At 32.7% G+C, this 22,946-nt stretch overlaps 2 protein-coding genes across 4 annotated transcripts in view; both read right to left on the bottom strand.

The window, feature by feature from the left end:
• Window positions 1-276: 276 nt before the first annotated feature.
• LOC134252369 (mucin-2-like) lies at window positions 277-13,105 on the bottom strand. The gene is made up of 4 exons (XM_062734833.1): window positions 12,985-13,105; window positions 10,934-10,972; window positions 9,547-9,720; window positions 277-1,253 (listed from the first exon to the last, which is right to left on the bottom strand). Exons 1-4 carry the CDS (start codon window positions 13,025-13,027, stop codon window positions 277-279), a joined length of 1,233 nt encoding a protein of 410 aa, XP_062590817.1. The 5' UTR covers window positions 13,028-13,105.
• A 7,239-nt stretch (window positions 13,106-20,344) lies between these two features.
• LOC134252358 (probable E3 ubiquitin-protein ligase HECTD4) overlaps window positions 20,345-22,946 on the bottom strand; it is a 42,712-nt gene continuing 40,110 nt past the window's right edge. For all 3 annotated transcript variants that reach the window (XM_062734815.1, XM_062734814.1, XM_062734816.1), the window contains 2 exons: window positions 22,634-22,853; window positions 20,345-22,352 (listed from right to left, as the gene is read on the bottom strand). In XM_062734815.1, the coding sequence (XP_062590799.1) occupies window positions 22,216-22,352; window positions 22,634-22,853 (357 nt within the window). In that variant the 3' untranslated portion in view covers window positions 20,345-22,215. The remainder of the gene's footprint in view (window positions 22,353-22,633; window positions 22,854-22,946) is intronic.

Consider the following 22,946-nt stretch of genomic DNA (forward strand, 5'->3'; position numbering starts at 1 on the left):
AATAAAAAGATTTTACAACGGGTGGCACTGTAGCTCTCCGATCTATCAATATCATAGGCGCTCCCCATGTAATTCTGTAAATGACGTATGATAAGTATATATAGGTCTACCTCTCTATACTATAAAATATCCGGATATTTTATAGTATAGAGGGGTAGACCTATATATACTTATCATACGTCATTTACAGAATTACATGGGGAGCGCCTATGATCAATATATGTTTTTTCGGAGAGCTACAGATCAGCAGCTAATTTCCAGCCAGCGACGATTTCATTACTTACTTTGACAGTAAGGTATTTCCTTTTCCCAGGATCCGCCAGATCCACACTCTTGCTCCAAAGAACCATTCATAAACCGGGTATCTTTGGCACATTTAAAATTCAGCTTGTCTCCTACTTGAAAATTTTGCTTTTTCGATGTTCCTTCAAGGACAACGTTAAGGTTGGACTTAAACTTGGACATCAGTTTGTCCAGATTGCACAGTGCTGGGGATGTGGTTACTTTTGATATTTCCGGGGGAGGACTGGTTGTACTTGTTTTCCTTGTTGAGGTGGTTGTCTGGGTTGTTGTTGGTTGTGGGCTCTTTGTGGTGGTTGTCTGGGTTGTTGTTGGTTGTGGGCTCGTTGTGGAGGTCTGGGTTGTTGTTGGTTGTGGGCTCTTTGTGGTGGTTGTCTGGGTTGTTGTTGGTTGTGGGCTCGTTGTGGAGGTTTTCTGGGTTGTTATTGGTTGTGGGGTTTTTGTGGTGGTTGTCTGGGTTGTTGTTGGTTGTGGGCTCTCTGTGGAGGTTGTCTGGGTTGTTGTTGGTCGTGGGATCTTTGTGGAGGTTTTCTGGGTTGTTGTTGGTTGTGGGCTCTCTGTGGAGGTTGTCTGGGTTGTTGTTGGTCGTGGGCTCGTTGTGGAGGTTTTCTGGGTTGTTGTTGGTTGTGGGCTATTTGTGGTGGTTGTCTGGGTTGTTGTTGGTTGTGGGCTCGTTGTGGAGGTTGTCTGGGTTGTTGTTGGTTGTGGGCTCGTTGTGATGGTTGTCTGGGTTGTTGTTGGTTGTGGGTTCTTTGTGGTGGTTGTCTGGGTTGTTGTTTGTTGTGGGCTCTTTGTGGTGGTTGTCTGGGTTGTTGTTGGTTGTGGGCTCTTTGTGGTAGTTGTCTGGGTTGTTGTTGGTTGTGGGCTCTTTGTGGTGGTTGTCTGGGTTGTTTTTGGTTGTGGGCTCGTTGTTGTGGTTGAAGTTGTGCTTGGGCTTGATGTTGACAAATGGGCTAGATATATAATTTAGATGAATTACATGTATAATATTTTGAAATTTTATATGAATTGAACTAATTCAAATTCTACATGGATGTAATTACATATGCATCTGGAAATATGTTGCTTGTTTATAGGCTTATATACAGACAAAGGTGGGGAAAAAGATTTTGTTGATTCTGTAATGAATCCACCGACTCTGTGGTATGGCAAACCCATTTACTATTCATTCGAGAGAAAAAAATAAGATGTATCTTTAAAAAAAAGAAATGATATTATGTAGCAGTACTTCTTTAATGAGATTAACTCAAATTTAACACCAAACTTTACAGGTGACATTACCGTTTTTCACTCTGACTCTGTCTTCATCATTTTGGAAATGAATCTCTGAAGTCTTATGTAGTTTACAAACTTTCCGCCTGTTAGAATTGACTGCATATTTGCATAATATAAAACAAAGATCAACGATCTTTTTATGTTCCCCAAACGAAGTTGGGGAACATATTGTTTTTACTCTGTTTCTTATTATGTTCCCCAAACGGAGTTTGGGAACATATTGTTTTTACTCGGTTTCTTATTATGTTCCCCAAACGAAGTTTGGGAACATATTGTTTTTACTCTGTTTCTTATTATTATTGTTATTATTCTTTTTTCTTCTTATTTCTTCTCCGGACTTTTTTGTCCGCGAGTGTTCTCAGAAACTGTTCACCCAACTGAGCTAAAACCTGTTTAGGGTTAATAGGTGTGTAGTGTAGGTGTGCGGAACGAAGGTCATTTTGCGCGCATACGCATGCACGTGCGTGCGCGTGATATGAGTGAAATGACTGATATATTTAATATAGCTATAACTTTTACATTTTTTACTGAAATGATTTGAAACTCATTATATAAAGATATATTAATAGTGTAGATAAGGTTACACTGTCAAATTAGCACGAACTCACGCGCATGCACGTGCGCTTTGCTCTGATTGGCTGAAACAAAAATCTCAATATCTTCACTGTTTTTTGACGAAATGCTTTGAAATTCAAAAATTAGGCATGCTTTAGAATATCCTACAATATGGTATATAAGAATTTTCATCAAATCACGCGCATGCACGTGCGCTGCAATCTGATTGGCTTAAACTTTAAATGGCTATAACTCCCTTGTTTTTCAACCAAACAGCATGGGATTTAGAACATAGACAAACATAATGGACTCCTAGAAGAAGGTATGGTCATCATGAACATGCTTGCACGTGCATGAACGTGCGCTTCGGTCTCATTGGCTGAAACAAAAATCTCAATATCTTTTTTGTTTTTTGACGAAATGCTTTGAAATTTAAAACATAGGCATGCTTTAGGATATCCTACAATGTCATATATATTACTTTTCATCAAATCACGCGCATGCACGTGCGCTGCAATCTGATTGGCTGAAACTTTAAATGACTATAACTCCCTGGGTTTTCAACCAAACAGGATTGGATTCAGAACAAAGATAGATATTATAGACTCCTACAACAGGGAATGGTCAACATGCGCAGGCATGCACGTGCGTGCACGTGAAATGTGCAAAATTCTAAATACACTAGATTAAAGATATTTTTGGAATTAAATGCTGTAATATTTAGTATATTAGAATATATCAATAGTGTAGACAAGATGATATGGTCATTACGCACATGCATTCAAATGCGCATGCGTGCAATGCTGAAATTGAATACTTCTGGTAAAACTTTTTTTAAGTCTTAAATGTATAGCGTTTGTCTTATTTAATGAAGCTTTCAGGGAATAAGGCACCAAAAGGAAGTTGGGGAGCGTTTGGGGAACATCTGTAACGGTTCCCGTTACAATTAGCCCTAGTTATTATTATTATTATTCTTTTTTTTCTTCTTTGTTCTCCGGTACTTTTTTGTCCGCGAGTGTTCTCAGAAACTGTTCACCCAACTAAGCTAAAACCTTTTTAGGGTTAATAGGTGTGTAGTGTAGGTGTGCGGAACGAAGGTCATTTTGCGCGCATACGCATGCACGTGCGTGCGCGTGAAATGAGTGAAATGACCGATATACTTAATATCGCTCTAACTTTTACATATTTTAATTAAATGATTTGAAACTCATTATATAAAGATATATTAATAGTGTAGATAATATGACACTGTCAAATTAGCACGAACTCACGCGCTTGCACGTGCGCTTCGCTCTGATTGGCTGAAACAAAAATCTCAATATCTTTTCTGTTTTTTGACGAAATAATATGAAATTTAGAATATAGGCATACTTTAGGATGTTCTACAATATTATATATAAAAATTGTCGTGAAAACACGCGCATGCACGTGCGCTGCAATCTGATTGGCTTAAACTTGAAATGGCTATAACTCCCTTATTTTTCAACCAAACAGGATGGGATTTAGAGCATAGACAGATATAATAGACTCCTACAGGAAGGTATGGTCATCATGCACGTACGTGCACGTGCGCTTCGTTCTGATTGGCTGAAACAAAAATCTCAATATCTTTTTTGTTTTTTGACGAAATGCTATGAAATCTAAAATATATACATACTTTAGGATGTACTACAATATGATATATAACAATTGTCGTGAAAACACGCGCATGCACGTGTGCTGCAATCTTATTGGCTAAAACTGGAAATGGCTATGACTCCCTTGTTTTTCAACCAAACAGGATGGGATTTAGAACATAGACAGACATAATAGACTCCTACAAGAAGGTATAGTCCTCATGCACGTGCATGCACGTGCGTGCATGTGAAATGAGTAATATTAAAATACGCTTAAATGAGTGTATTTTCTAATACTTCTGGATTAATTGATTTGTTATTTAGTATATTAAAATATATATATATATATAGTGTAGACAAGATGATGTGGTCATTACGCTCATGCATTCAGATGAGCACGCGTGCAATGCTAAAATTTAGATACATTTTGTATTCTTCTGGGAAAACGTTGTTTAAGTCTTAATTGCATAAAGTGTGTTTTACTTAATAGCGCTTACAGGGAATACGGCACCAAAAGGGATTTGGGGAGCGTTTGGGGAACATCTGTAACGGTCCCCGTTACAATTAGCCCTAGTTATTATTATTTTTCTTCTTCTTCCTGGGTACTTTTTTGTCCGCGAGTGATCTTGTAAACTGTTCACCCGAAGTAGGTAAAACCTTTTTAGGGTTAGTAGACATGTTATGTAGATTTGCGGAATCAAGGTCATTTTGCGCGCACGTGCTTGCAAGAGCGAGCACGTGCAACACGTTAAATGGCCAATATAATGTATATTGCCATAACTTTTGTATTTCTTGATGAAATGCTTTGAAACTCATAAAGTAAGGATATATTAGTAGTATAGACAAGATGACATGGTCAAAATAGCAAGATCTCACGCGCATGCACGTGCGCTTTGCTCTGATTGGCTAAAACTAAAGTCTCAATATCTTTCTTGTTTTTTGACGAAATCCTTTGAAATTTTGAACATAGCCATGCATTACGATATCCTACAACATGATATATAGCAATTATCATGAAAACACGTGTATGCACGTGCGATGCAATCTGATTGGCTGAAAGTTTAAAAAGCTATAACTCCCTTGTTTTTCAACCAACCAGGATGAGATTTAGAACACAGACAGACATAATAGACTCCTACAAGAAGTTATAGTCCTCATGCACATGCATGCACGCGCGTGCACGTGCGCTTTGCTCTGATTAGCTGAAACAAAAATCTCAATATCTTACTTGTTTTTTGACAAAATACTTTCAATTTTAAAACATAAGCATGCCTTAAGACGTCCTAAAATATGATATATAAAAATTTTCAAGAAAACACGCTCATGCATGTGTGCTGCGATCTGATTGGCTTAAACTTTAAATGCCTATAACTTTTTTGATTCTCAACAAAACAGGATGAAATTTAGAATATGAATAGATATGACGGATTCCTACATTATGCTACTATCAAACTTGAATGCAAGGAGATGCATGCACGTGTGCGCGCGCAATGCGTTAAATGACCGATTTACTTGATATAGTCGTAAATTTTTTATGAAACGTTTTGAAATTCAAAGAATAGAAACATATTAAAAGTGTAGTCACGATGATATGGCTTTCATGCATTGCACCTGCGCGCGCGTGCAATGCTCAAGTGACTAGTATACTTGATATGGCCGTTAGTTTTATATTTCTTTATGAAATGTTTTGATGACCTTGACCTTTGACCTTGACCTTTGACCCTGACCCAAAGGTCACAATCCAGCTGAAGTTCGTAGATGTATTTACAAATCTGACTTTAACAAATGCTTAGAATAAATAAGTCAACCCCCCCCCCTTCTCCTTAAAAAAAAAATCAATAGCAAGATAGAAAATTTCTCTGAAAATCAATCGACACCTCGAATCGACATAAAATTTCACTTAAGGTGCAGAAAAGACTTCATAGAAAGTTTCCTGAAAGTTTTACGGTAAGTCTCTAAAGTATATAGAATTTATGAATTTTTACGGCATAAATTACAAATTCTGTCGTGTTTGAAATTTAAGTGCAGACGAACAAAGATATGATATAAACCTTATAAAGCCTATTTCTCCAGATGACATTAATAGCATTCAATTCTACTGATATGAATTTATATTTTAATACCAAGCATTCTTCTTTTATTTTACCTTTGAAATTTATCTGAATTTTTTTTAGAATTACGCAATCCCCCGAAATAGCGAGTTTTGGTATATTAAAAAGCAATACACGTTTCTTTCCCGTAAAACATCAGGTATTTGAATTCATGAAAAAAATATTAATGAAGGGGTGTTAAACAATACCTGTCACATTAGCTGGCACCAAAAAACCAGGGTACGTACACGACATTTTCTGATTTTTTTGCATCTGCAAATAAGGCTACCCTCAAATCCACGTGTTTTCAATGTCTTTATAAACATCTCAAAAGCACCCCAGGAAGTAGCCTCCTATACCCTGAGAAAATAGTTCCTGTCTAAACACTTTATTTATTTACAGAGTAGATAAAATTTCTTAGGCACATGTACCAGAGTTGTCAAAATGGCCTGGAAGGAAATTAAAAAAAAAAAAAAAACTCTCAAAAGAAAGGAAAATCGGCCTTATATGTATGGCACTACAATTGACTAAGTTCATTTTGATTGGTCAATTACCGGTGTGGTACCCTTACATGTAGTTGCCTGAACCCAGTCCTGTCTTTCTGAATAAAACCAACTCCGAGCCCGATGTAAAAATCCTAGTAGAGAAATGAGAATTTGAATTTTGCTGTCTTATTATGTTCCCCAAACGAAGTTGGGGAACATATTGTTTTTACTCTGTTTCTTATTATGTTCCCCAAACGAAGTTGGGGAACATATTGTTTTTACTCTGTTTCTTATTATTATTATTATTATTTTTCTTCTTCTTCCTGGGTACTTTTTTGTCCGGGAATGATCTTGTAAACTGTTCGTCCGAGGTAGGTAAAACCTTTTTAGGGTAAGTAGACATGTTATGCAGATTTGCGGAATCAAGGTCATTTTGCGCGCACGTGCTTGCAAGAGCGCGCACGTGCAACACTTGAAATAACCAATATAATAGATATAGTCGGAACTTTTCTATTTTTTGATAAAATGCTTTGAAACTTATAATGTAAGGATACATTAGTAGTATAGACAAGATGGCATGGTCAAAATAGCAAGATCTCACGCGCATGCACGTGCGCTTCGCTCTGATTGGCTGAAACTAAAGTCTCAATATCTTTCTTGTTTCTTGTCATAATCTTTTGAAATTTTGAACATGGTCCTACATTATGAAGATCTACAGCATGATATATTAAAATTTTAATAAAAGCATGCACATGCGCGCGTGCTGTAATCTGATTGGCTAAAACTTTAAATGGCTATATCTCCTTTGTTTTTTGACGAAATGCTTTGAAATTTAAAACATAGTCATGCATAACGATATCCTAAAATATGATATAGAAAATATTCATGAAATCACACGCATGCACGTGTGCTGCAATCTGATTGGCTGAAACTTTAAATGGCTATAACTCTCTTGTTTTTCAACCAAACAGGATGGGATTTAGAACTTGGATAAATATAAGGGACTCTTACAAGAAGGTGTAGTCATTATGCACGTGCTTGCACGTGCGTGCACGTGAAATGATTAAAATAAGAAATACACTCGAATGAGTGCATTTTTTAATACTTTTGGATTAAATGCTTTGATATTATTAAAATTTTAGATAGTGTAGACAAGATAATATGGTCGTTACGCACATGAACACGCGTGCAATGCCTATTTTTTAAATATATTTTGTATTTTTCTTGGAAGACCTTGATTAAGTCTAAATTCCATAAAGTATTTCTTATTTAATAAAGATAACAGGGAATATGGCACCAAAAGGGAGTTGGGGAGCGTTTGGGGAACATATGTAACGGTCCCCGTTACAATTAGCACTAGTTATATACGTTGTTCAAAGAGTCATATTTTGAGTTATCTGGAATGTTGTAACAAACTTACATTATGCAAACTTTACAACTTATAATCAATCGCAAGGGGGAAATGTATAAATAGGCTGTCTTTGGAGGGTGTATGGTGGGGTTAAATAAAAGTATCATTGCATGATTCTGCACTCTGCTGCTGCAGTTCATTGTATACAAGTTTACCAATCGAAATAAACTTAGTCAATTTGTTTCGCAACTGAATTCAAAAACATAAATGAAAATCCACACTTTTCCTATTTCGTGTTCTGAATTAGAAAAAATAAACCAACGAACTAGCTGGAATTGCTTTTAATTCACATTTGTTTTCTTTGATAAGAATCAAAAGCAACTATCAATAATTGTGTCCTGGAAAGACTTTTCGAAAAAGTTACGTATTAATGACTTTTCATCAACTGACTAGTTTTGGTATTCACAAACCATCCAGGAGAAAGGAAGACTTGTCTCTGAATGCTGCATGGATGGATTTTTTATTTGCAAGGGAATTAATCCAGCTTTTCTTAGGGTGAATTTATTTCTCAAAAACTGGGTTTAGTTTTGAACCAGTCTTGTAAACTGTTCATTTGTTCCACAAAGTAGTTTTAAACTAGTTTAAACCCAGAACCGGTTTAAGATTTTTTTATTTTTTTGGCTGGAACTGAAACCAACCAAACCACCTCCGATGGTGGTTTATTCGGTTTACGAAAGAGAGGGGAGTATTCCGATATGGCGATGATGAAAGATGGTGACTATTCTAATAAAGAAGAAAAGTTATAAATAATTGTTTTTTCGGGGACATACAACTGTTTCGACTAAAATACCACATTCTGATATTTGATGTTCTATATATAAGGCTTCACAGAATATATAGATGCTGCATATTAAAAATAATGGTTTTTGTTCAATTGTAATGAACAGAATGTGATAAATTTTCCTTTTCAAAAATAAGTTTTGAATCATTTAGACAAACTTCAACATGTATGGTAAACTGCAGAACATACTGTAAAGACAGCTTAAATATTGGAAAAGTAAAGAGTAATTATTATGAATTGATATTTTTATTTGAAAGGGAATTTATCCTGCTTATCTTAAAAAGAATTGAACTGCACTTATTGCACTGGACTAGAATGCAATTTCAATTAAAATAAATTAAGTCCAATTCAGTTAAAAATTCAGATAAAAACCATCACTATTTTTATTTCATGTTCTGAAAAAATAATTTGTTAAATGCACTGGATACGGATTTCTTAACTTTAGTTCATGTAATGTTGCTAGTCACAAAGACACTCGACAAACCTCGGCCGATTCGTACCTCATCTCATTCGGCAAACTTCGGCTGAATCCGTCGCCTTCATCAAAGACAGAAGTACGAATCGACCGAGGTTTGCCGAATGTTTGATGAAGGCGACGGAATCAGCCGAGGTTTGCCGAATAGTCACAAAGAGTGGGATGTCCTAAAGCATCACAACTAATATTTTTATTCTAAAGAAATGAGTGTGTTATAAAGAAACAAGCAACGTTCAAAAGAAAGATTAAAATGTTTCTTTCAAACAAAAAAAAATTAAGAATTTCAATGTGCATTGTTTGGAATTCAGAGTGGGATTGAGAAATTCAGTATGGATGACATTCATTTATTTTTCGTTCTGCATTATATTTATCATTTTAATGTAATAAATAAAAAAAAAATCTTCATTTCATTTGTATGTGTAATAATAAAATTAAGAGAGAGAGAGAGAGAGAGAGAGGGGGTACATGTAAATAATCAGACACAACCTTTGGGTTTTAACAGAGTCGAAAGAATTCATAACAGCGATTTACATGCTAGACGAGAGTATTGTAACTTACACGAACAGAACAATGGAGTTGATTCTTCCCATAACTGACTTTGATTTGAACAAATCGCAGTAAAGGTCCAAAAAGGTTTTTGTTTACATTGAAATGAAACGTTCATTTTATTTTCATCACAATCCTTGGACCTGTAAGTCCATACAGTACTATCGTATGAGCAAGTGGCGTTTCCTGAAAATGTCATCTTGAAAGTTAAAGAAATATGAGCTGCATTTTTGAAAATTTCAATTTGCTATTAAAATGTGTCAATATGATTTTGAAAGTAATTAAAACCTTTATGATCAATTAGCCTGAAATAAAATATTAAACTTTTTCATAAGATATACCTCAGTACAATCAAATATTTAGTATTACTTAAGACAACAGTATTGTACAAGACGACAAAAAAGTAATTTAGCATCATTAACAGCTTAATTGTAAATACTTCTATTACAAATCTGAACAACAGAATTTTATAAATATTCCTTTCCCTCTCTGCGAAATAGTTATTAACAATTTTGCAACAGAAAATTGAACATCGGAATTGCAGCTTATATAATTGCTTTAATGCCCTTTTTGATTATAATATGGAAGAATGCATGAAATATATTGAGAAATGAATATTATCACATCTTATTCTAATAATGGTATAGGGGTCCGTGTAACACTTAACAATTCAAATTTCTAAAACGATTTAGATTTTTAGAATGTTACTATAATATATCAAATTTCTAAATTTTTAAAACTCAAACTGAATATTGGAATTTAATATTTTAGTTCAAAAACCCAAACCTTCAAATTTTCAAACAGTTTTAACATTTTGAGTTTTTAGATTTTTACCTTAAATATTCAAAATTCAATTTTTCAAAATCAAATTTTGTATTTTAAACTTTTGAGTTTTTAATCTACCATTTGTTTGGAAAGTTTACTCTTGACAATCTAAAACTCGATACATGTAACATTTTCGTCTTTTGATTATTTAAAATTTACTTAAAACTTCCAACTTTCAAACGCTTTAGATTTTTAGAAATTTAGAATTTCGATTTAAAAACTCAACTTTTAAATAACCAAAACACTTTTTTACATTTTGAGTTTTTAGAAGTTTTCTTCAAATATCAAAAAATATCAAATTTTGATTTTTGAACTAAAACATTAAATTTCAATATACCAAATCAGCTTGAGTTTTTGAAAGTTAAATATTTGAACTAATATATTAACATTCTAAAACCTAAAACCATTTTAGAAATTTGAATTGTTAAGTGTTACACGGAGCTATAGGTTATTATACATAGAAGAAAAGTAAAATTTAATTTTTTACACAGAATATTTTGGTGTCAAACCAATTAAATCCTATTTGTAATTCAAAATTGTACATGTATCTTTAAAATTAAAAAAGATCACTCACCACAATTCAACGAAATATTAGCTCCAGAGCAGTATGCATCTAAAACATACGTGGTATATGAAAAACTTTTCTGATACAAAAACAAACAAGATTTGTTTGTGAAACACTGATGCCCCCATATGGCAACATAGCGAAGGTTAATTAAACTTTTCTTAAATGCAAATCAAATATGTTGGTACCCAAAGTAAGGTAATACAATTGTGAATTACCGGTATGAAAGCCCTAGCAACATCTATTCAAAAGTTATGGCAAAGGAGTATTTCAAAGGTAGGTCAAATTCCAGGGTCAAGGTCAAAGTTGTTGGTTTCTAAAGGAAGGTCTTGTCAAAAGGATTGCATATGTGAAGTATGAAATCCCTAGCTCTAACCGTTCAAAAGTTATGGCCAAGGTCAAATGTTTAAAAAGTAGGTCAAACTTTAAAGTCAAGGTCAAAGTTCTTGGTATTCAACGAAAGGTTTTCTCACAAGGATTACATATGTAAAGTATGAAAGCCCTAGCCCATACCGTTCAAAGGTTAAGGTCGGGTTAATGTTTTAAAAAGTAGGTCAAACTCCAAGGTCAAATTGTCAAAGTTCTTGGTATTTAATGAAAGGTCTTATCACATGGATTAAATATGTGATGTATGAAAGCCATAACTCTTCAAAAGTTATGATCAAGATTTGTTTTTAAAAAGCAGGTCAAACTCTAAGGTCAAGGTCAAAGGGTCAAACGTCTTGGTATCCAATGAAAGGTTTCCTCACAGGGATAAATATTTGTGTATATATGTATGAAAGCCATAGCATTAGCCTTAACCATTCAAAAAATTATGGCCAAGGTTAAAGGTTTTTTTAAGTACTTAAATATCCAAGGTCAATGTCAAAAGGTAAAAAATATTGGTATCCAAGAAAAGGACTTGTCACAAAGAATACATATGTGAAGTATGAAAGTCCTAGTATCCACTGTTCAAAAAATACGTCCAAAGTAAAAGTTTGGAATTTTTGTGTAAAAGTGTGTCAAACTCCAAGGTCAAGGTCAAAAAGTTAAATTTGGTAGTACCCAGAGACAGGTCTTGTCACAAGAAATACACATGTAAAATAGGAAAGTCATAGCTCCACTAAATCAAAAGTTATGACCAAGGTTTTACAGTTTTGTGGACAAACAGACAGACAGCTAGACAGACTTACGCACGGACACGACAAAAACTTTATACCCCCAAATCTTCGATTACGGGGGCATAAAAACCAAGATGAGTTTGTAAAACACTGATTCCCCCGTATGAAAGCTAATCAAAGTCAAAAAGCCAAACTATTATAACCCAAAGGAATGTCTTTTTACAAAAAATACACCTGGAAAATATGTAAGCCATTGTACTTACAGTTCAAAAGTTATGGACAAGGTGAAAGGTTAAAGAGTGGGTCAAACTCTATGGTTAAGAGGTCAAATATTTTATACCCATTAATCTTCTCACATTGAATACACATGTGAAGTATGAAAACCCTAACAAAAGAGGGTCAAACCCAAAGTTCAAAGTCAAGAGGTCAAATTTTGTGGTAACCGAAAAAAGACCTTGTCACAAGGAATACATCCGTGAAACATGAAAGCCATAGCCCCACCCACTCAAAACTTATCCGGATAGTTAAAGTTTTCTCATACAAACAGCCAGACAGAGAAACTGATGGTCGGACAGGGCAAATACTATAACCCCCCAAATCTTTGATCAGGGGACATAAAAAAAAGATGTGTTTATGTGATAATGGTCAAAGACTAATATAATTTATAAAACCATAACGCTACAGTACTGCAGCTACACTTAAACTTGATAAACTTTTGCTGAAAATGTCAGCTTATTGCGCTCATTATTTTTTGTAAAAAAAAATGCTTTGTGAACGATTTTACCGAACAACCCTCGTACATGCTAATTTATGACCTCCCTAGCTCCTGACCTTTCACTTGGTGAAATTTCCATTCCGGTAGAATTATCAAGAAATCAACTCAACTAACTTGCAAAGAATTATTACAGAGAAAACAAATACTAATGGAAATATTGTACTTTTTTCAATATGTATACTTACCAATGATCGAAAGTAGGACACTTAATACGCCATATTTTTCCATTATGTTTCGTCTCTATATTGTGGGTACAAGCTCTATGAAGACAATGACACGATCAGATCAAGTTTAATGCTGAAAACAGGATGGTATAACAAGGAATAATGATAGATAATGAATTTTTTTAAAATTAATTATAACATAACAACTGTTTAGGGTTATAAAACTGTAAAAGTATATTGTTTTCACATCAGTGATAAAGGACAACAGTTGAAAATAATGGAATTTTCTCAAAAAAAAAAACAAAACAAAAACAAAAACAAGAAAACAAAGCATTATGATTTAATCATTGTAATAAATCTATGAGAGCAACGATCGATATCACACACAGGAATTGAACCTAAATGATGGATGCAAACCAATAAGTTTAAGTATCTTATATAAAGAATCCTTATTTGTTAATAAGTAATGATAATCGTTGTTTAAACATATGTAATACTTAAGTATTTTTTTAAAAATGTTTTTAGGCCAGCACTCAACACGATGCTTTTCAAACCATTTCTTTAAAATGAATTTTATATAATTATCTGAGTTACAAGTATAATGTAGGCAATAAGAAATTACATATTGAAAAGCTTAAACATATTTATGGCACGCCAAATTCACAAAAATGAGCTAATCATAGTTTCACAACCGATAAACTAGGTTTATCGGTTGTAAACTACAGTTTACGAATTGTAAACTATAGTTAACAACGTTAATCTTTATTTTACATCTGTAAACCATAGTTAACGCGATAATGTATGTTTCACAACCGTAAACTACTAGTATACTTAACACCGAAAACAATCATTTGCGATTGCAAAACATAGATTATCAGATAAACACAGTTTCACGATTTGTAAACTATAGTTTACAAACCGTTAACTATAGTTAACGATCTGATAAATATAGTTTCACGATTTGTGAAACTATGATTAACAACTCTTAACTATAGTTTACGATTGTAAACTATAGTTTACAAACGTGAATCTATGTTTATCAATAAAATCTATTGTTAACGCTTATTACAGACAGATAAACTTAGATTAGCACCGTAAAATCGTGGACAAGTTGTCTAGTTTGAAAAATAACATCACTGCGTTAAATTTTTATACTCTTTTACATATATTATGAATATACAGACAAATTTCAAATAGATATATGCATAAATAAACAAATCATAATAATTAGATGTTATGTTATGTATTGTTTACAGCGCACGGATGATAACCTAGTTTATCAATTGTGAAAGTAGGTTTAGTCCCACTTAAATTTAAAAATTTTGTGAATTTGTCTATAACCAGATAAGGAGCCCATTTGGCACACACATGCAATCTTTTGAAAATTCATTCGCAAGTTTTGGACAGTATTCTCAACAGCATCTAAATAACAGAGAATCTCATATCAACAGTCGACAATGACAGCGTCTTTTGCTATTACAATAGCAGCTTTCACATTTTTTACTTTATATATATATAGAAAACTTCATTTGACATGTAAAGTGTGATTTTTGATATATGTATTTGACGCCATCACTGCCTTATAGCATACAACTATGCATTTATTACGTCAATTTATTTACGTGATGTGAAAAACAAGGAAAATATAACATCAAAATGTTATTACATGAAGTAAATACATCCTTTCATTAAAAAAAAAAAATTCATTATGTGAAGTGATAATGTGTTTACATTGTGTTAAAACTTTATTTGAAATGAATGTTTCTTTCATCATTTCATTTCTTTAATATGTGAGGTAAAAATTGCATTACGTCAAGTAAATTGTGTTTTATAATTAAACTTATCATCACATGAAGTCAAAAGCCCATTCCTTTTTGAGAGTGTATATTTCTATTATATCAAAGTATTATTACGTGAATTGGATTTATCTTTATTTTAAACCAGTGTGAACACATCTTACCTTTCCAAAAATTACGTGGTGTCAAATTTAACATAATGTGAACATGTCTTTATATTATATCAACACTTTATTACATCATCAATGATAGTTTGTGGATATATTTTTTGCCAACTCTTTCTCATGTGATTTAAAAATTTTTATATTGTTAACTCTTTTTTTCAAGTTCATTACTGATGCAAAAATACATTTTTTCAAAGATGTATATCTAGTATATAATAAATGTAATTTTTGTGTCATTGAAATCCATCTGACATAACTTTATGTGAAAATGTAATAAAACACACATTGTTGAAATATGCTAAGGGTAATATAATATTTTACATTATTTCAGTAGGATTTTCGGGCTTTTTTTTTTTTTTCTAGTTTTTTCGGATAAATGATTTTTTTTTACAGCTGACCTCCTCTTTCAAAAAAAAATGCTACGTCACTGGAGTTTAATTTTTTTTTAATCATTCCAGGGCCAGAATTCTTTACCATTCATTAAATTTATATGCAGCATGCATGGGCACATATCAGTGGCAGATATGGGAATCTTGAACAAGGAAGGGGGACGGTATATGGTTTTCAAGGGCGGAAAGCGGAGAAGCTCTCACACTTTTATGAAAAAAAACTTAATTCAGCTAAACTTAATGTGAAACTAAAATGTCCTACAAATAAACTTTTATCAATTCAAAATAAAAAGAAAAAAAGATTCAATCATAATATTTGATTTATTTAATTATCAGAGAAAGTAAACACCATTAAAACGTGACTTTAATTAAAGTTATATGATTTCTATGTTGTAGTTTTCATTTAAAGATGTCATTCCGAAATCGCGAATCTCTTCTAGGACATCTATTTTAGTGCTTTCGGAACAGAAAATACGTTATGTGTCATATAAAGGCGAGAATACCCGCGTTCGCATAACAATTAGACATTGAAGAAGAGTCGCACATATAGGTCAATTTAATAAAATAGATTGTCATGAAAAGTAAACATAACGAAATGCAAGAGAAAAATGTAAATGTCATAAAGAGTTGATACAATAAAAAAAAAGATGCACTAGTGTGGGTTAATGTCATAAAGAGTTGACATAATGTAATGGAAGGTTGGCACAATGCAATAGTAGGGTGGGTTAATGCCATAAAGAGTTCATAATGTAATGAATATACAATATCATGTTAATAAACGGTTTGACACGGTGATAATGTAATGGAAGGTTGACAAAAAAGAAATTCTGCTATAAGGCAGTGAAGTTCCATATGTATTCATTTAAAAAATTACAACATCCAAATCTCTGTTATGGTAGTTGTCATTAAAAATCGCGATTTTTTGTGTATTGTGTTTACCAACGAATGCGGGAAACTGCCAAAAATTGACCAAATTGAAATTTTTATAAAGACGACAAAATTCAGACAGATACACTGACATTTTTATGTATTGAAAACTGACATTCTTGTGTATTCTAAGATGACCTTGTTATTTTTAAAATTGATACATTCAAGCATAATAAAATCTTCATTTTTGCCTATATATTATCAAAAACATGATGATGCACTTAAATATGATGAATAAACATTTACTGAAAATTTGCTTATGCCCATTACTTGCTGAGAAAACTGTCCACGATTTTGACAAAAATTTAATAGCTTGAAACATGTATGAAACGTTAAATATAGTTTTACAGATGAAAAAACTTAACGAAGTTGACATCGGATTTGTTTATCAGAAATGATAGGTTCCCACCATTTTTATGGCACGCCAAATTCACAAAAATGGGCTAAAATATTTGATAAACTAGGTTTAAATTTACAAATCGTAAATCTGTTATAAGTATAGTTACGATTCGAAAATAGTTTTCATCTGTAAAACTATATTTAATGGTTGTTAACTATAGTTTATGAAACACACAGACTGTAATAAGCGTAAACAATAGATTTTGTTGATAAACATAGATTCGTTTGTAAACTATAGTTTGTAAACTATATTGTTAATCATAGTTTCACAACAAACTAATTTATCAGACCCCAACATAGTTAACGGTTTGCATAGTTTACAAGAGGAAACTGTATTTATCAGAAAACGTTTTGCAATCGCAAATGATTGTTTTCAGTGTTAAGTATAGTTTACGGTTGTGAAACATAGATTATCGCGAAAATTTGTTTACGGATGTAAAATAGACGATTAACGTTGAACTATAGTTTACAGTCCGTAAACTATAGTTAACAACCGATAAACCTAGTTTATCGGTTGTGAAACTATGTTTAGCTCATTTTTGTGAATTTGGCGTGCCATACATTTTTGTGAATTTGGCGTGCCATACATATTAGTGGGCAGGGGGGGGGGGGTGTCATGTTAAGGATAAATAACACAAACAAACTTTTGTGCAGCATTATTTTATAAATTAACATTTAAAATGGTAACCTAATAATGTTTAGGAGAATTTTATAAGGTTTTGTCATAAGGTTAAAAAATTGTGAAAATTTTTGCATGGAATTATAAAGAAGGCAAAACAAAATCTCATATTTAAGCACCAAGGAAAACCTACGATTTCTTTATAATTCAGGGATTTATTATTTATGTCATTTCAAATCAAAATCAGTCAAAAAACATATATCAACCCGTACATCCATTTTTTGTTTGTGGTAAGTACACTCTACGAGGCTGTGTCCATATCGACAGAGTTAATCATGGCTTTCGTTTTTTTTGTTTTTTTTTTTATAGATCTTCTCTGACATGTACAGTGTATTTGATTTATTGAGACCTTCATTATATCTGTTTGAATTTCAAAAAAACAAGGATAACTAAAATTTAAATTAAAAAAAAAAAATGACTGTTCAGATATTCTTACACGCTTTCGTTTTCACAAGACATAGGGTGACCAATTGAGTACTTACATTTTTTACTGTCAACTGTTCCTTTAAATCAGTGTGAACTACTCCAAAAATGATGCCTATCAAATTTGTTTTGTGTCTTAAAGTCAATCAAACATCATCAATGATAGTTTGTTGAATTTTTGCAAACAGTACGTTTTTTAAAGTACTTTTTTCCAATGACGGTGCCTATTTTTGATGCCAATTATGTAATTTTTGTGTCATTGAAATCCATCTGCTCATGTGTCTATAAAACACACATTGGTTGCTATAAATTTTACATATTTCAGTGATTTTTTTTATTCTTGACAAGTTTTACAGCAGCTTTAAATGAAGGGTTTAATTTCTTTCTAGTTTACCGATTCTTTACCATTCATTTTTAATGCAGTGTCTCGAATAGCCCTCGTTTTCCAGCTTCTCACAATGAAAATATGAGATGAAAAGTGGTCACATAAACTGTTATCAATTTGTTAAAGATTCAATCATGAGAGAAAGTCAAGCTTAATGTTATATGATTTCTATGTTGTATGTCATAGAGCTCCGCCTCAGGACATTATTTATTGAACAGCCCTCGTATGTGTAGCATATTGAGCACAATTAGACTTTCACATATAGGTCAATTTGGATAAAATACAGTGACCAGCCAAAAGAGAAAAATGTACCTTCATCGAAATAAAAAAAAAGCGGCACTAAACAAGAAATCTGTGAGCCAATGCTCACTAATAATACCCCCACTCTGATGTGAATATACAATATCATGTTAATAAACGTTACCGGTATATGCAAGGAAAAAAAGAAATTCGACCAAAGTATGTACTAAAATTACAAGCATCTGTTATGAGTAGTTGCTGAGAAAACTGCGACGAAAAATTGTTAATTTATGAAACAGACAGATACACTGACAAACAGGAAGCTGACATCAGATTTGTACAAAAACTGATACCACCATATAGCATGCCTCAGGGAAGAATGTCAAGCATCTGCTATGAGTAGTTGCTGAGAAAACTGTGACAAAAATTTAAGCTTGAAACATGTTTGAAACGGACAGACGCACGGACAAACAGGAAGTTGACATCGGATTTTGAACAGAAATGATTCCCACCATGTCGCATGCCTCAGAGAATATTGTGTTTAAATTTCAAGCATCTGTTATGAGCAGTGCTTGTATTTAAATTTCAAGCATCTGTTATGAGTAGGTGCTGAGAAAACTGCGAAGAAAATTTGTTATGTATGAAACACACAGACGCACTGATAAACAGGAAGTTGACATCAGATGTGAACAAAAATTAATCCTAACATATAGCATGTCTCAGAGGATTGTGTTAAAATTTCAAGCATCTGAGTAGTTGCTGAAAAAACTGCGACGAAAATTTGTTACGGATAGACGGACGGACGGACACACAAGGGTAAAACAGTATACCCCCCTTTCCTTTGGAACGGGGGTATAATTATGTACCTTAGTGTTGTCTACTTGTGTGCCAAGTTAAAATGAAATCAGGCTAAAACTGGAGGAGGAATAGCGTTTTAAGGGACTCCGACCCTCAGCCAGGAATGACAACTCTTTAATTTATAATTTAGAACAAAAAAGTCTTTAAATGAAGCTTGAAAATTAAATCTTTTCATGCAACAATTTTCATTGTATGCCTCTCAATGTGCTTCAAGGTTTTTTGAACTTCTCAGAAAGGTCTAATTAAAAGTAGATATTTTTATCCCGAAAAAGCATTTTTAGATACCAATGTTTGTTAACATGATATGAAATTAGAAGTGATTTATCCCTTTGCAAAGAACTTGAACTGCACACCAGATTTTAATGAAAATTGTTGCATGAAAGTATTTAATTCTCAAGCTAAATTTAAAGACTTTTTGAATTAAATTATAAATTAAAGAGTTGTCCTTCCTGACTGAGGGTCGGAGGCCCTTAAAGGATTTTTTTTTAAAATCTAGTAACCATGGCAACACTATTCAAATAAATCGAAAACTGATGCACTAAATTATGTGTCTTAGTGAAGTCTACTTGTGTGCCAAGTTGTACTGAAATCAGATTAAAACTGAATTTCACAGAAAATTCTATTTTTCAGAAACATTGCAATGCTGTTCATCAAAAATCAATGCACAAGTTTATCTATCTTAGTAGAGTCTACTAGTGTGCCAAGTTGAATTGAAATTAGTAGGAAGAGTAGCATTGTAAATGAAATTTTACAGAAATTTCTATTTTTAGTAACCACGGCAACACCATTCATCAAAATCAAATCCTGATATATAGAATTATGTATTTTAGTGTTGTCTACTTGTGTGCCAAGTTCTATTGAAATCAGACCAAAACTATAGGAGGAGTAGTGTTTTGAAAAAATGTTTACAGACACACGGAAACCTTATCATTGCATAAGCCCTTCTGGTCTCTGACCAGTAGGGCTAAAAATGACAAAAAATAATGTTAATATGAGCATTATAAAGATTATTTTTTAGGCTGAAGTTTTATTATTTGTTTGATTAAAATAATGAAAATTTTCATTGCATTACTGTACACGAACACTTCCAAAATTTCAAATCAAGAAAAAACCCCCACATAATTGGTTTAAAGTTTATTTCTTGCAATTTAAAATGAAAAAAAATAAATAAAATTTACACATTTAATGTGGTCAATAAAATACAGTTAAAATGAACATAGTTATTTACACTGATTGCTTTTGTTTAAAGAATGGCCTAAGGCCTAGTAATAGCAGAAGAAAGGATGCTTGACCAAACTAAAATACAAACACTTCAAATACTCACTCTTGTCAAGATGAATTTTTTTCTAAAGAAAAACAATCCTTTGATAATTTCAAGTTTAGAGAAATTAAAATATTTCTTGGTTTAAAAAATCTTTAAATCAAGTACAAACTCTCAATGAAATCTTAACCAAGTTTAAAGAAATATGTTCGATAATTTCTAAAAGGTTTCTAATATTTAATGGATCTATTCAAGTAAAGTTTTCATTATTGGATAATATGATCACGGTAATCATATTCTTGGTGTAATATATAACTTTCACCATAAAATGTTTATTGAATTAGATATACTTCTAAATTTCATCCATTAAACAAAAACATTAGCATATAAGTCATCAATATTTTATGAAGAGAAGCTCACATGACATAAGAACCTGCAATGAAAAGGTAAAAATATGCCAAGTGAATTTGCAAGTATACAGAGGTGTCAAGGTAATCAAGAATGAATTTTAAGCAAGTTTTTTTGAATACTTTTTTTCCCTTGAGCTTTCAGGTTGTTAGTTTTGTAAAAGTCAGATTTACTCTGGTCAAAAAAAAAAAGATTATATCTGTGTGACAACTAATATGTGTAAAGTTATGGACCGTTTAACTTAATCAATATGGCAGCTGCAACAAAAATTGTCAAACAATCCTCTTTATATGAACATTGATAAATTCCAATGGCAATGAAAATGCTAAAATACTTTACTGCTTTACTAAAAACATACATGCAAATTAAAGAACTGTTTGCCTTCAATAATACTAAACAAAGACGATACTGTTACAAGTATCATGTAGTATGTAACTAAAAAAAAAATTCCAACCACTTTCAAAGTTCACTTCTCTTGTTTACGAAATACCTTCACATTTGAATGCAATAAAGTGCACATATCAAAAAATTCTACTTGTATTTTTTACACTTTTATTCATAAATAATGGGATTATGCAGTACTTTTGCAAAAAAAAAATATTAGTATGTCTAACATGCTAATATTTCATGTACAACTACTGCACTTTACTACATACATGTACATGTATGAACATATACCTGCTCAACTCAATTACTTGTAACTCACTTCAAGCAAATAAATAACTTTACCTAAAATTCCACTAATTCTCAGAAAAAAAAAACAAAATGCTAACTACAGATTCTTTATAAATGCTTCAAATACTTGTGTTGGGAAAAAAACCCAAAATAAAACAAAAGAGCACACCTCTAATAATACAAAATGTTCATTCTGATATAGCACTCTTAAAATGGCAGAAATATTTTACACAACATCACAAAATATCGCACACTTTATATACATGTATACATCAGTTATAAAGCACAGTAACGTGTTACCAATATTTGGTTGTATGCCTGATACTTTCAGTACACCGGTGCATATGAATGTGCTAATCAAATAACATAACTATGCATGACAAAAAACAACACTACAACAACTTGGTGTATTTGACAAATTTGTAAATACATCACAAATGCAAATCACACTTGATAGTCATAATAAATTGATAAATGCTAGGTTTCTAATATTTAATGGATCTATTCCAGTAAGGTGTAGATTTCACAAGGTTTTTCAAATGGGATACAGGATTATTGGGGGGGACTCAAATTTTCCACAAAGGATCCAGCATTTTGGGGGATGGATTTGAGTTTTCCAAATTGGATCCTGGATTATGAGGGGTGGCCCTATCCACTCAGGGGGTCCTCTCGACAGTGAATGGCATACATAAGTCTCTGGGTCATTATCTCCTGACTGGAGTACTGGGGGAGTTTGATCATAAACATACAGGTCTCCACTCTTATGTATCGCGAGTCTGGCTGACCTAAAAATAGAATTTACTATGCATAAAACAGTGCAAAAGCAGGTTATAATAACTGCAAAAGATTGTGTATATAATCTATTTTATTATTTAAGATATTTAAAATTTTGTAATAAATACAAAATTGTAGAGAAAGGAAATGTTTGCCAAATTGTGTTTCATTTTTTATTCTTTTTTAAATCTAATAATAACACACATCATTAAACTGAACAGAGCATACAATACATGTACACAAGAAAATTGTTTCTAAATCCACTCCTCATATTCTTGTATCCACCACCTACCTGGTCCATCAGGAGGGGCTATCTTCATGGGATAGGGAGGGACGTGTGTGGAGTCGGCACCCCCATCCCTGCAGGGACAGGTCTGGGGTATCCTTTCCTGGTTACAGGCGAATTTGATGAACTTTCCCAGGTCCTCCTGACTAAGTCCACTCAGAGTGTTCCAGAAATACTGGATGTGTTGATCAGTCTCCATCAGCCCAACCTGATACATGGTGTGGGCCTTAAATAAAATAATTCATGTTTGTTTGTAAGGTTACAATATGGTTTATGCTCATCAAGAAATTTTCAAAAGAAAACTTAGCAAGACTATCAG

Source organism: Saccostrea cucullata, unplaced genomic scaffold (assembly GCF_032062105.1).
Source record: "Saccostrea cucullata isolate Sc308-1 unplaced genomic scaffold, CSIRO_AGI_Scuc_v1 ctg69, whole genome shotgun sequence".
Lineage (NCBI taxonomy): Eukaryota > Metazoa > Mollusca > Bivalvia > Ostreida > Ostreidae > Saccostrea > Saccostrea cuccullata.

Bases quoted from the DNA above. Each gene is read 5' to 3' on its own strand.
- LOC134252369 (XM_062734833.1), bottom strand. From the start codon at position 13,027: ATGGAAAAATATGGCGTATTAAGTGTCCTACTTTCGATCATTG. The intron at 10,973-12,984 runs GTAAGTATACAT...CGTATGTTTTAG, and splicing joins TGTCCTACTTTCGATCATTG to ATGCATACTGCTCTGGAGCT. The intron at 9,721-10,933 runs GTGAGTGATCTT...TGACATTTTCAG, and splicing joins TAATATTTCGTTGAATTGTG to GAAACGCCACTTGCTCATAC.